Source organism: Lepisosteus platostomus, chromosome 8 (genome assembly GCF_059453375.1).
Source record: "Lepisosteus platostomus isolate fLepPlt1 chromosome 8, fLepPlt1.hap1, whole genome shotgun sequence".
Taxonomy (NCBI): domain Eukaryota; kingdom Metazoa; phylum Chordata; class Actinopteri; order Semionotiformes; family Lepisosteidae; genus Lepisosteus; species Lepisosteus platostomus.
In genome coordinates this window covers 52807887-52821777 of record NC_142618.1, presented here as the reverse complement: position 1 = coordinate 52821777, position 13891 = coordinate 52807887, and the positions used below count along the sequence as shown (strand labels likewise).

General features: G+C 38.0%; 1 protein-coding gene across 4 annotated transcripts in view; it reads left to right on the top strand.

Annotated features, from left to right (window-relative positions):
- Positions 1-13891, top strand: part of myo10 (myosin X) — a 137072-nt gene that overhangs the window by 77645 nt on the left and 45536 nt on the right. For 3 of the 4 annotated variants that reach the window (XM_088643911.1, XM_088643909.1, XM_088643913.1), the window contains exons 5-18: positions 477-611; positions 1482-1620; positions 2540-2624; positions 3101-3204; positions 4553-4682; positions 5334-5452; positions 6315-6461; positions 7143-7243; positions 9282-9348; positions 9495-9587; positions 10390-10458; positions 11070-11152; positions 11809-11917; positions 12507-12587. In XM_088643911.1, coding sequence (XP_088500037.1) covers positions 477-611; positions 1482-1620; positions 2540-2624; positions 3101-3204; positions 4553-4682; positions 5334-5452; positions 6315-6461; positions 7143-7243; positions 9282-9348; positions 9495-9587; positions 10390-10458; positions 11070-11152; positions 11809-11917; positions 12507-12587 — 1462 coding nt within the window. Of the gene's footprint in view, positions 1-476; positions 612-1481; positions 1621-2408; positions 2423-2539; positions 2625-3100; positions 3205-4552; positions 4683-5333; positions 5453-6314; positions 6462-7142; positions 7244-9281; positions 9349-9494; positions 9588-10389; positions 10459-11069; positions 11153-11808; positions 11918-12506; positions 12588-13891 lie in introns of all 4 variants that reach the window. The other variant, XM_088643910.1, reaches the window with a different exon arrangement.

Sequence of the window (13891 nt, the reverse complement as noted above, 5' to 3'; positions counted from 1 at the left end):
CAAATAATCAGTTTATGCTATAGAACTGCCAGAATCTGAGTTCACGTTGTAGCGTGAGATGTCCCCAGGTTTTAGTGCATGATATATTGTATTTATGAAGCTATGTTTTACCACAAAGGAGACTTAGGTTTTCTATTTACTGTACACATTACAATGAGCTGTGTTTAGTGTAGTTTAGTGTAAATGAACTAAACGGATAATACAGTGTACTATCTTAACACATGAGAATTCTGCTTTGTGTTCTAGTTTTGACCAAATCCAGTTTTAAAGGCACGTAATCAGCATCCCAATCATGACTTTGATTTAATTAATGTCTGTTCTCTTAATGAGCGCATTATTTATAAACTTTTTGTAATTGTCCTGACTTCGCGGCTAGTTTTCCTGACTTCAATGCTTGCAGCAATGGCTTGAAAGGCTGTCAGTAGTACTTCAGCAGCCTATACATCTATATATCTATATCTTCTCTTGTTTTTCAGTGGAGAAAGTGGTGCTGGCAAGACAGAAAGCACAAAGTTGATCCTCAAGTTCCTCTCCGCCATGAGTCAACACTCACTGGAAGTCACTTCGAAGGAAAAAACATCCCATGTAGAACAAGCCCTTTTGGAAAGCAGGTGTGGGAATATTAGTGTTCTGCGACCGGGACAGTTGTGCCAAGCATAGTGCAAGTAGCCACAGAGATAAGTATCAGGTAAAGGTTTTTTTCCATGCTGAAAGAAAAAGAAAAGAGACACAACATTTTGGCTGTGTCCACCTGAAGACGGCAGTACAGCCAAAATGGTGTGTCTCTTGTCTTTTCCTTTCAGCATAGAATAAACCTTTACCTGTCTTTTGCAGGCTACACATGCTGACGCAGCTACCCACTTGAACTTCTTCAACTCATAAGAGTTAGGAAAACATTAAAATTTCTGTGAAAGATATTCTTATCAGCTTGCCTCAATGCCCCCATCTTGTGGGAGAAGGAAGGCCCTGAGCTCTTTGGGTCATTGGGCCTAAATCAAACACCATTTTTCAATATATTTATACTTTAAGTTTCGAAATCTGTATCAATTCTGTTACCTCAGTCAAGAACACATTTTACGTACTACTGTAAAATTGAACATCTTTCCATTGTAGTTTATAAAGAATGATGCTAGTCTCATCGTGCATTATGTTGACTTTCCTTGAATACATTCACCCTCTGTAATTTCCCTGAAAGCTTTGTTGTAATTTTAAAGATTTAGTGTGTATACCATAATGCTTAAATTGACACAAGGAAAAATTGATTTTTAATAAAGGTACTATACTCCTTAACCTTGTAAAGATGTTTTATTAAACTTTATAAAATGGTTTGCTTATTAAATGTGCTCAATGATGTCTTCAGTATTTACTATTTGTCCTCAGGTTATTTACTTATTCTGAAACAATTGCCAGTAGTCTGACATGACTTTGTTTGCCATTTTGTTTTAGTAATGTCGTTTTATCTTTTTTCATTTATCCTACAGCCCAATCATGGAAGCTTTTGGAAATGCCAAAACTGTTTACAACAACAATTCCAGCCGCTTTGGGAAGTTTGTACAGCTGAATTTTTGCCAAAAGGGGAACATTCAGGGAGGCAAAATCGTTGATTGTATCCTTTTTTATGTAAAAGTGCTGCTCATGAAAGTTTTCCTAAGTGAGGAGGTAGCAGTTAATTTTGACAGAGCTGGTAGCCATGAGTCCTGATCCATTCTATTGTTATAACAGAACTGTTTTTAGAAAACATCCCCTGACCTTCTATCCAAGATGTCCAGTACTTGGATTGACAAAAAAAATCCTCACAGTCAAAACTGCACCTCTTAAAATCTGTACAGTATACAGTTTGAAATGCTGCGTACTGGCCTGTAGCTGTATAACAGTCAAGGAGGAGGAGAAAATGTAAAATTATTTTTTTTATTTTTAAGGGCAGGATAATGACATGCTACTAAAAAGGTGTAGGATTTGAATTAGATGGAAAGTATTTACTGGATAATCAAATAATGGATTTAAGTCTTTCCTTGTTGTGTAAGGAGAGCTTTGCTGGATTTCACTCTTCCTTATAGATGTAGAGCACATGACTGGAAAATAGCGCTAAATCCTGCCATTTCTATTTCCCCTCAATTATGCCAGTAAGTCATTTGTTCTCCAGATCTAGGACACCCTTCATCTACACGGAGAGATATTATGCAATGATACTAATCTGTCGGTAATCTTCAAAATGAAAAAATTGGATGACATATTTTGCATGACCTTTATTTGAGCCAGAAGCAGATAATCTGACAGTTCGAGCGTCTCCTTGAAAAACAAAACACCAACGGATGCATTAAACAGTTCGACTGTTTGTTTAAACAACGTTCACCCAATAGAACTTCACACACTATGTCATTTGCCTTAATTGTTATTTTCAACCCAAGATTTATTAGAGAAGGTAAGGCTCATTGCTGCAGTATATTCTTCAGCCATTTGCAAGCAGGACTCGCTGGGGTCTTATTGTTGAGGTTCAGTTATCTTTTCACATGCAGCTGTATTTTCTGTTTCCTTGCAGAACCGTGTGGTGAGACATAACCCCGGTGAGAGAAACTATCACATTTTTTACGCTCTGCTGGCAGGAACCAATGCAGAGCAAAGAGGTGAGAATAAGACAGGATGTATGTGCCATTGCACTCCATTACAACACTGGACTGCCTCCTTTGACCAAACCACACGTAGCCTTGGCAGCACAAGAAGAAGCAACATTGTCACTTGTTTAAGAAAGTCAACTGTGGTGCACTTTAAAGCTTTCAAAGCTCACAATTTGATCTGGCCAAGCTTTTGCATCTTACTTTCCATCAATAGCCTGCTTGTTCTTTATCACAGAGACTTGCTTGCAATGGTAATGTCAGTCTTAATGTCTTAATCCAACAAATACTCGTAGAATTATTTCAAACTAATTTGCAACCCCCAAAAAATTAACATTTCGTAGTAGGTGGCTGATTCACGTTTGGTACAGAGAAGAAATGTTGAAAACAACCCTGTATGTGTGCCTGTTCAAAAGGCTTGTTGAAAGACTGGCAGGCTCTTAGGTGTTGAATTATCGTAACTGCTTAACTCTGTTTGTGTTTTGCAGAAGCATTTTATCTGTCCCAACCTGACAGCTATTATTACCTTAAACAGTCTGGGTGCATTGAAGACAAGACAATCAATGACAAAAACACTTTCCATGAAGTTCTGGTAAGTGCTACAGAAGAATGAATGATCACATATTCACAGCTCAGCCACAGCTCATTTCAAGGCAGTTGCACATGCTAATACATCATTTGAATTGCTCTGTTAGATCTAGGAGCTTAAGCCGACAAAGAAGATTTGTGTTGTATTATGAAAGACTCAGCAATCTGTTGGGCAACTCGGGATTTTGTAATGCTCATGTAGAGCCTTGCCGAGTTAAATTCAGCTCTCGCACCCAAATTGGTGTGTCCAATTGGCCAAAAGTCTCTGTTTTGTGGTAGGTTTCAGTAGGCCAGGACTCGTTTGGCACGTCTTATTGTAGTGACCATTAAAGTTCGTCATTGAGGTTCGGTAAGAGCTGTGTCTGTCAGAGTTCCAATGGCAGGTCCAAGAGTTAACAGTCCTCATCCCTCCTGAGCAAGTGTGTAGGCGAACCACATTGATTAAGAACGCTGATTAAAACTTAGATATAATAAAAAGTCAAAAAGGAAGTGGTAAATCTAAAATAACTGAATTGCAGACCGTATAAGTATCCAAGGTTTTATCAGGTGCAAGGTACATAGTAATAAATTGAGGCACAAAAAATGCAGCCCTTAGGTCTAATCAAATAGTTTGAACATAGATATCAAAAAGACAGAAATTGTGAATAAAATACCAGTCAGTTTTCAGTATGTAATGTGCTTTATGCTTATCAAAATGAACATATTTAAAAGGTTAGCATTGGGTATAGCCTCTGTGAACATTAACACAGTCCTGGCAGCCTTGGTCGGGCTATAGTTAGACTGCTGTGGGAGCGACAGCCAGCTGGCAAAGACTGCCAAGGCTCAGTTGTCTCATCTTAATAGCAAGGAACTGGCAAGTTCGTCCCACAGGTGTTCCATGGTGCTTGGGTCAGGAGAAGAATGAATTGAATGAAGGAGCACAACCTCAGCCTTGTTTTTCTGAAACTGTGATACAGTAATCCCTGCACTGTGTGGTCTTGTTTTGTTCTGGTAGAAAATAAACAAAACCAAATTAGCTTGCAGGATCAGAAAAACTGTTGGCTCAAGAATATTGTCAATATATTGCTGGAAAGGAGGTTCACACTTCACAGTATACATATAAAGCAAAATTACACCTCGAGTATTGGGTATGGGTAGGATTTTTCTCTAAGTGATTCTAAAAATATAAATAGACGACACATTAATTAATCCTTATAAAATATATTGTTAGAATGTCAGTGAGTTAGGTAGCCAGGGAGTTGGTTGTATTTCCATTTTGCTAAAGGTGTCCTGCAAATCATAGAAAATCAAGATTTTGCAACTATGCTTTTCTCATCTACACACCTCACTGCGGTCTCTGTGTCTCTCTTAAGAATGCAATGAAGACAATGCAGTTCAGTGCAGAGAACATCCAAGAAATTCTTCGGCTCTTGGCTGGGATTCTTCACATAGGAAATGTGGAGTTCATGACGGCAGGCGGGGCACAGGTCTCCTCAAAATCAGGTCAGTAAACGCTTTGTGAGGTACATGGCTTTCTCTTTCCTTTCTTAAAAGGCTTATCAGTGTTATGACACTTTGTATATTTTTCCCCTGTTCACCTGATTAATATTCCCTGGATTACATATAGATCGGATCATCTAAAAAAACAGTGTAGTTCAGGTGGGTAGCTGCGTCAGCATGTGTAGGCCGCAAAGGAACAAGTAAATGTTTATTCCCTGCTGAAAAGAGAAGAAAAGAAACAGGACCCCCAGATGCACACCCGAAGAAGGCTCCAGAGCCAAAACATTGTGTTTCGTTTCTTCTCTTTTCAGCATGGAATAAACCTATTACTTGTCATTATTTTTAATTGCTGCTTAAAGATGGCCAGTGTTCAGTTGAAACCACTGTCAGTAAATTGTAGTAGGTGGAAGTGGAATGACTCCAGAAACTTGTAGATGCAGTTGTGTTGAATAAAACAGTGTTCCATCTTAGGCATAATACTGTAGATGTTATAGATATACAATATAGGCATAAGAATGTAGTCTATATTGTGGAGTTTAATCACTCGGTAAGACATAGCAGAAGAGAAAAATGTGACCAGGTCCTGAGAACTTGCAGCTGGTTGTACAGTAGATGGAAAACCAACAGCATTGTCATTGTTTTTGCACTTTGAAGCTTTGGGCAGAACGGCAGAGCTTCTTGGGCTGGACTCAGGACAGCTTGCTGAGGTGCTCACACACAGGTCCATGATTCTCAGGGGAGAGGAGATCTCGACACCACTCACTGTGGAGCAGGTGAGAGCCGCGGCTCAGCAGCATGAATTTAAACAGCGTCATCGCTGATTCGAGACCCTGATCTTGTCTACAAACATCAGCAGATATTCAAAGGGGCACTCGGGAAATTAAGCATCAGTCCAAACAAAAGTAAATAGGTCCTTTACTGGATTTAAAGGAATGTTGGGAACTAGCAGGCTATAAGAACTGAATCTTTTTAGTCTTCAACAGAGAAGACTATGAGGGACTTGATACAAGTATTTTAAGTCTTCTAAGACAATGAGAAAAGTTAACCCAACTGATTTCCTCAGCATCAGAAGTGAAATTTGAACCAGAAGATAAAAGTGGACGCTACAGAAAAGTGCATTTAAAACAGAGAGATCAGCAGGCAGGTTTTTCCATATGGGGCTGTTGGAGTCTGGAGCAATCTACCCAGCCATGTTAAAGTTAAGAATTGGCTTGGATCAATTAGTTTGTTCCTGCACTTCAAAACACCACTGCATTTCTATCTCGCTACACTTCAGCCCTTTGGCGAGATTCATTCAATTGATGGAACATACAGAGGAGGAAAGCCACATCACAACTCAAAGAAGAACATACATTCCCAAGGCCTGGGACATCAGAGCAACCATCTAGGGATTCTTCTTTGATCCTGATAGTTTAAAAGTGTTAATTAAACACATAAGGCTTTGCTGTTTAAGATGCATCATAGTTACAGCTGGTGGTGAGATTTATTTTCTTGGGCATTTTTTCTCTTACTTTTTGTTATGGAAATCACAAACAGACCCTATTCCATTAATATCAAAGGCTAACTCGTGACTTTTTTAGTTGGTATCTCAAACCTTGCAAGTGCTGTGGTCAACTGGCTTTGCTTTCCAAACAGGCAGTGGACTCCAGAGATTCCATGGCTATGGCACTTTATTCCCAATGTTTTACCTGGATAATAAGAAAACTCAACAGCAGGATAAGAGGAAAGGAGGACTTCAAGTCAATAGGGATTCTGGATATATTTGGATTTGAAAACTTTGAGGTAGGTCAGATGAAACCATTAAACCTTGCACTGAGAAAATGAGTTTTGACATGTTTGATAATAAATTCTGGAGATCAACAAGTGCAAATGTATAAATCTTTGAAAGTTATGACCCGCAGCAAAGTAGTTTTTCTAAAAAAAGAATCAGGATATCATATTACTCAGGCACTGACATGTAAATATTAATAATTTTAAAAGGCTTTGGCTTTATGGTTTTCCCCTGCTTACTATATGCGTTCTGATTCAGATCTTTTTATGTTTATATTGGCATGACAGTTAATAAATCACACCAGAATTTTGTGACCTTAACACTTGTCTGCATTAGTTTCAAACAGGGCAGATTAGGAAAAGTAATCAATTATTTTCTGTTTTTGCAGTGTTCAGTAAGTCCATTTATATAAAATGTGGATAAAGTACACTTTATCAAAATCTTTTCAAAAGCCACATTCAAATGATTCAAATCAGATTAAACATTTAGAACTTGAAATTTCTTTGAAAATTTTCTTAACTAACTTAGTTTGCTGCTTAAAAATCATGCTATATAAATTAAAAGTTTCAATTAGCTGATATATCCTAAACTGTTTTTTTATGTAAACAAAAAACGACATTTAAGAGCCAATGCAAACCTCCCTGACTCTGAGTTCACCATCATTTACTTCATGAACATTTCTTTATTCACAGGTCAATCGCTTTGAACAGTTCAATATAAACTATGCAAATGAGAAACTTCAGGAATATTTCAACAAGCACATTTTTTCTTTGGAACAACTTGAATATAACAAGTAAGCTGTGGATTCTAATTTTTTAAATATTTTGTGTCTTTTGTCTCATATCTAAAGCCTGATCTTGATTCTGTCTGTTCTGTATCGCATATAGTAAGAGTGAAGTTTAGGCAATACTGAAGGATTAAGATGTCTGTAAGAAACTGCTTATCACCAGCAACTCAGTGAAACAGCATTAAACAGGTAGCTGAAACAGTAGAAGCCTCCACTCAGAGCACAGTCTGGGCCTGTAGCCCATGTCTCAGTGTACTGAGTGGTTTTCTCTAAGGGCATAGCCGATTCAAGGCAGTGGTTCTCTGTAGTGGTTCAATGTCCTTTTCCCTTGTTAGATGAGGAATTTTTGCTTTGGGCTTCTAGAGTTTAAGTCTTAACAGTGCGCGTGACCAGTGTCGATGACACTTAATTTCTCCTGATGCCAGGGCTGTAGTGATTCTCTGAGGCGGTAATTGCAAATTGAGAGATAACAGATAAGCTCAGCTCAATCTTTGCTTTGGCATGATCTACAAATTCAGCATTGATTGAATCTCTTCAAAATCAGATGTTTCTGCCCTTATTTTAAATTCTGCCCTCTTTATATTTGTTGGTATTATTCTTCTTGTTCTTCTTATTAATAATCAATCAAATTCTATAACAGTTAACATATATGGCTTTGTCACATTTTTTTCAATTAAGCTACAGCATTTCATTGTGTTTTGTTAAATAACGCTGATATAATGTAAACGTGGTAGCCAATACTGGTTTAAATGTGCAAATTTCATTTTAAATATTGGAACAACAGAATAGTTCCAGTTAATGTGGAAATAATTAACATTAACTTCAGAAGTCAGGAATTTTATACATTATGAAGAATTTATAACCATAGTTTATAATTGTGTAAGATATGACAACATTACATGTTAGAATTGATTTTTAGGAATATCCTAAATATAAATAAGAATCATTGCTTTTAACCATATCACCCTAAAACTCACAATTGACAACCCACTGAAGCTAAGCAGGTGTGAGCCTGGTCAGTACCTAGATGGGAGACCTCCTGGGAAAAACTAAGGTTGCTGCTGGAAGAGGTGTTACTGGGGCCAGTAGGGGGCGCTCACTCTACAGTCTGTGTGGGTCCTTATGCCCTAGTATAGTGACGGGGACACTATACTGTAAAAAGGTGCTGTCCTCTGGGTTAGATGTAAGACCGAGGTCCTGACTCTTTGTGGTCATTAAAAATCCCAGGGCATTTCCTGAAAGAGTAGGATTGTTACCCCAGCGTCCTGGCCAAATTTCCTATTGGCCTTTACCACTCATGGCCTCCTAATAATCTTCATCTCTAAACTGGCTTCGCCACTCTGCTCTCCTCCCCGGTGAGAGCTATTCTGTGGTGAGCGTTCTGGCGCACTATGGCTGCCGTCGCATCATCCAAGTGGTGCTGCACATTGGTGATGGAGGAGGGGAGTCCCCATTACCTGTAAAGCACTTTGAGTGGAGTGTCCAAAAAAGCGCTATATAAGTAAGGAATTATTATTAGTTCTGGTGTTGTCCCCTTGAGTGAGGAACTTCACCTGAAGTGTTCCACTGAATTACCCAGGTACTATATATGTATGGTTACAAATGTAACCAGCCACATAAATTAGTAAATCCTGGAGATTAATCAAGAGTATCTTCAGAATTATGCAAAGACACTTAATTATTTTGAAGATAAAGCGAGACCTTATTTAACGGGTGATCTGAAACAGATCCAGACCCCAAAAAACAGTTAGGCTACTAAACTAGCCTGGCCTCAAGAGAAAAAAATGATATTATTCATTATCACAGTGAATTAAAATACAGCATTTCATAGAGACTAGTAATTTATGAATGTTGAGTTAGAACACGGGACTGGATTGCTATGACAGATCTCAACAATCTTTCAGTATTATTTTATATGTTCTCTTTAGTGTTTTTTATTTTGATTTATGCAAAGTACAAAACTAAAAAATAGTCAATTCAATTTTTTTAGAATATGTAATGTATCTCTTGTTTCGCCTTTATATAACTCTTTTTGTCTTTCTAGGGAGGGTCTGTTTTGGGAAGATATAAACTGGATGGATAATGGAGAATGTTTAGATTTGATTGAGAAGGTAATTATTTTTGGCTGTTATGAGTAGACTATTTTTTTTTAATGTGATTTAGCCATATAATATCTGTTATTTTCAATTGTGACGTTTTGACCAGCTATTTAGACGTTTTTCAGAAGGGTGACAATTATTTCTCTTTTGTTTCTTAGAAATTGGGCCTTCTGGCACTGATTAATGAAGAGAGTCACTTTCCGAAGGGAACTGACAGCACTTTGCTTGAAAAACTCCACAATCAGCATTCGGTAGGATTTCTGCATGATTCCACTCGCTAAGCCATTGGAAGTGTTTGAACATACAGACCTAATGCTAAATGCTAAAACTGGTACTACTATAAATGGTTAAAAAAATTCAGGTAAAGCACACTAAATATCCTGTACCTTGTATGGGCAAGTATTCAAGGATATGCCTCACAAAACCTAGAATGGCTCAAATCAGTATTTTGTCTAGGCAGTATCAAATATACAGTATGTACACTTTTTGAATGCGATCAGTCTGTCATTGTAGTTGGGAACAGGAGGACTATGCAGGCTTAATGACAACCATAAATCATAGAGGTTATGTGTTGAAATGTGCAAAACTGAGCCATTAATCCATGATAAATGACACCTCATATCACAAAAGTGGCTCCCTCAGAAGACAATGGACAGGTTCTGTAGGCAGTATGTACTGTATGTACTGTACACATATAGACCTACCATACTTACAGTAGATGACCACATGGGATATGCTTGGCTCCCGGTGCCAAGCTACATAATCCAAATGTTTGTCTTTGTTTTTTTTTTGCTTGTACCATGTGAATTGTACCACACTATGCCTTTCCATTCACCCCAGATGTATGTTCATCCTTTTTGCATTCTTTTTGGTGTCAAAGAGGAAGGGAATTGAATGTTCAAGCGTAAGACTGAGATGGACATTGCATTATCTGTCAGTAGATTTCGGCAACACCCAGCAAACCGTTTTGAAAAACTTCACTATTCAGCTGCAGGATGGCCTTATTTTCCTTAGCAAAAAAAAAAAAGAAATTTGTATGTGTTTTTGTTTTAGCAAAACCCATTCTACGTGAAGCCTCGGGTTGCTGTGCATTATTTTGGAGTGAAGCACTATGCAGGAGAGGTATGTATTTTGAAATCTTTCCAAGTAAGTTCAGTTGTCAAATTTAGGTACAGAAAAAACAGGCTTTGTGCGCTTTTTTAGAAGATAACGCCAGAAAAGTAGGAGAAGATTTTTCTGATTTCAGACACCTTGTTTTCAGCCTGTTTTTGTTAAAAGAAAATGCACATCACTTTCTTTATACCTTACTGTACACCTTCTGTACATGTTGTTGCATAATTTACTTCTTCTAAACAATGGGGGAAAGCAAGGATTCCAAACCCAATCCCCAGGGCACAAACATCTGGTTTCCATTCAAATAGTTGAATCCTTAATTGAACTTAGAAGTTACTTGATTGCAACCTTTGCCATTTTCTGTTCTGCTCAAAAGTTAAAGGTTTTTATGTTTGTTCTGAAGTCCAATGGCTAACGGTGATGTTGTTGAAAAAGAAACAACTGAATGGAGTCTTTGGATCATTTACCTAATAAAAAAACCTAAAAGCAAGATGAGCAGGGTGCCTCTCCCATCTCTTTTGTAATACTTATTATGTTTGCATGGTGTCAGGCTGTGATGGCAACTGGTGAAATTGCTTCAGCTCCAAATAATAATCCCTGCTCATGGTCTTGTTGTGCAGGTTGTGTACGACGTGAGAGGAATACTCGAAAAAAACAGAGATACCTTCAGGGATGATATTCTGAATATGCTGCGAGAGAGTAGGTCTGTAAATCTTATTGGAGGAAAATCTGTCATCAGTCCTACTCATTTATACAGATTGTGATTTTTGTATGATCATTGTCTTTTTTATAGGTTCATCTTCAAAAACAGTCATCACTACACTATGAGACAAGGCAAAAGTCAAAGCAGTGCTTCATATATTTGATGTATTCCCTGTTTCTTCTTTGCTATCATGGATATATAGTAAAGGTTCAGGGAGTGCATAACCGTTGCTACTTGAGTTTAGAATGAAATGGCATTTATTATCAAAAACAGAGAAGCTGATGTCAGACTGTTTCAGGACAAAGCAGAAACTACATCACTTTTTGACAGCATTACAGGAAGCACAGTTGTTGCTTCTGAGTTTTCATCAAGCAGAAATTCCTGAAATTTAATTAGATAAGGGAAATGTTGGGATCCCTGCTACACTGAACCTCAAGACAGTGTTTATAGTGTGATTTTCTGCTGCAGTCAAGGAGATGATTACAATCCGTTATCAGTGGTCTAACTTTTAACGCAGTCTGAACAAGACAGACTCCAATTACAGTAGGTGCTACAGTAGCTTCATGCCAGATGGTACATCAGAGAAAATCTTCATACTGAGAGCAGGCACTGTGCAGATAAGCCTGTACTGAATGTGTCGCACGTTTGTGTTACAGGTTAGATTTTGTCTATGACCTCTTTGAGCACGTCTCCAGCCGGAACAACCAGGACACTCTGAAATGTGGATCCAAACACAAGAGACCCACTGTCAGCTCTCAGTTCAAGGTCAGTGGATGTTTTGAGTTTAGATGTGGCTGGCAGAGCTATATTACAGAAATGAATATTAGTCATAAATTATTAAAAGGGGACAAAGGAAGAGCTGAATTTATCCAAAGCATGTCTTTAAACCACTTTTGTTTTAAGATGGAGATATTCATGTGAAAAGTATAAGGAAAAAACAAACATTTCAACAACAAAAGTGAATCCCAAATAGATCTCAATTCACCATCCAAAGGCTTTCTGTGCATTCTGTGCTCTAAAGAATGACGTGTAATGGTGCATTTATTGCATTATCCTTTGATAGTCATATGTTCAGTAAAAGATGAGCTCCAATTTGGTTTTCTGTCTGCATGTGTTTTTTTGATTGAGCTTGTAAACGCAATATTATGTATTCACATAATGCGTTGGTCAAGGGTTGGGTAAATATAAGAAGGACCAGCATCAGTCTAGTTGGGCAGTTCATTTCTTTGATAGACTTTTTTTTAAGTCTGAGCTAAAAATAACGTAGTTGCAGCCGCTCTTTATGAATAGAGCCTTGTGTACTTCTTCGCTGTGTGGTGGTGCCAAAGTTTTTAAAAGCTTTCTTGCTTTCCAGAACTCCCTGCATTCCCTGATGTCCACACTCAGCACATCAAATCCTTTCTTTGTTCGCTGCATCAAGCCAAACACTCAGAAGGTAAGCCTGAACTCCAGACTCCTCTCTCCTCGCCACTCTCCTAATTAACACCAGCTTGCTTTAGATGTACCTTTCTAAAAAACGTATTTTCAGAGCGTGTTTGATCTTGGCACGTCCTCCCTGCTCGGCATACTTGAAAACCAAGGTACTTAGCTTCAGCTTCTTAAGTAAAACAGAACTCAAACATTGAGGAGAGAATGAAACAGATGAAAAAAAAGCTTCCTTCACTTCACTGGGCTAAAAAGAGTGTGAAAAAATGTACTGAACTGAAGTGCTGAATTCACTTCACATACAGTGGGTGTTTGAGATAGCCTAGTGATTACAACAGTGATTCTGGCTTTTCATGTGCCTGTGCATTCTTTCCAGACATTTCATTGGAAGTTGTTTTACAAAACTTGTATTTTTTTAAATATCATTTTAAGAGCTGTTAACACTGCTAAGCTTACAAAGCTAAACCCTAAGTGCAAGAATACGTCATTAAGGGATATAAAAAAAGGGCTCCCAAGTTTTTGAGCAAAAGGAAGTAAAATGGAAGGTGAAATTGCTGTTGCTATCCTCAAAACATTTGTTATCGTTCAACATCAGCTGGTCCAGGCAGACAACAAAACAGGAGATGGCTATGGTGGTTCAATTTTTAGTGGTATGTGCTCCTTACAGTTTAAAATTTACACTGTGTCAGTAATGATAGTGAACCATTAAAACATGACAATGGCCTGATGTCAGTGCTAGTGATATTAAAACCAGGCCTGAATATGTGGAAGTTGCACATCAGAGCACTACAGCCAGTTTCCGTGTCGTTTTCTCCTGTCATTATTTTTTCTAACACAGACTACTGCCCAGAAGTCCTTCCTTCCATACCTATAGGAGTTTTAATCCAATGACTGAGGGCATTTTTTAGAAGGATGATGATACAATAATGCCGTTACACAGAAACACCATTACCAGCTGCCAAGGCCTTGAATCTCAATTCAGGCTAGGCACTGTAGCAAGCAGTTGGGTGCGTGCAGCTATCAAGGAATTGCATTTATCTCTTGTGATGGGGAGTCTCCTAGGGAAACAGGTTATCTGAAATCTGTCAAGAGCTCGGAGCATTTCTTTTTCAAATTTTGTTGGATTGAAAGATGGGCTGTCAAAAACAATTGACTGCCAAACACTAAAACGTGAAAAATATGAACAACAACATAAAAAATTATCATGCTGTATGTTTTAATTCCTTCAGCACACTGGACTCTTTCTGAGCTGTTTGCATTAAAAAAAAAAAATTGCAACATGTTTCTTCATATCGTATAGTCCAGTTAAATGCA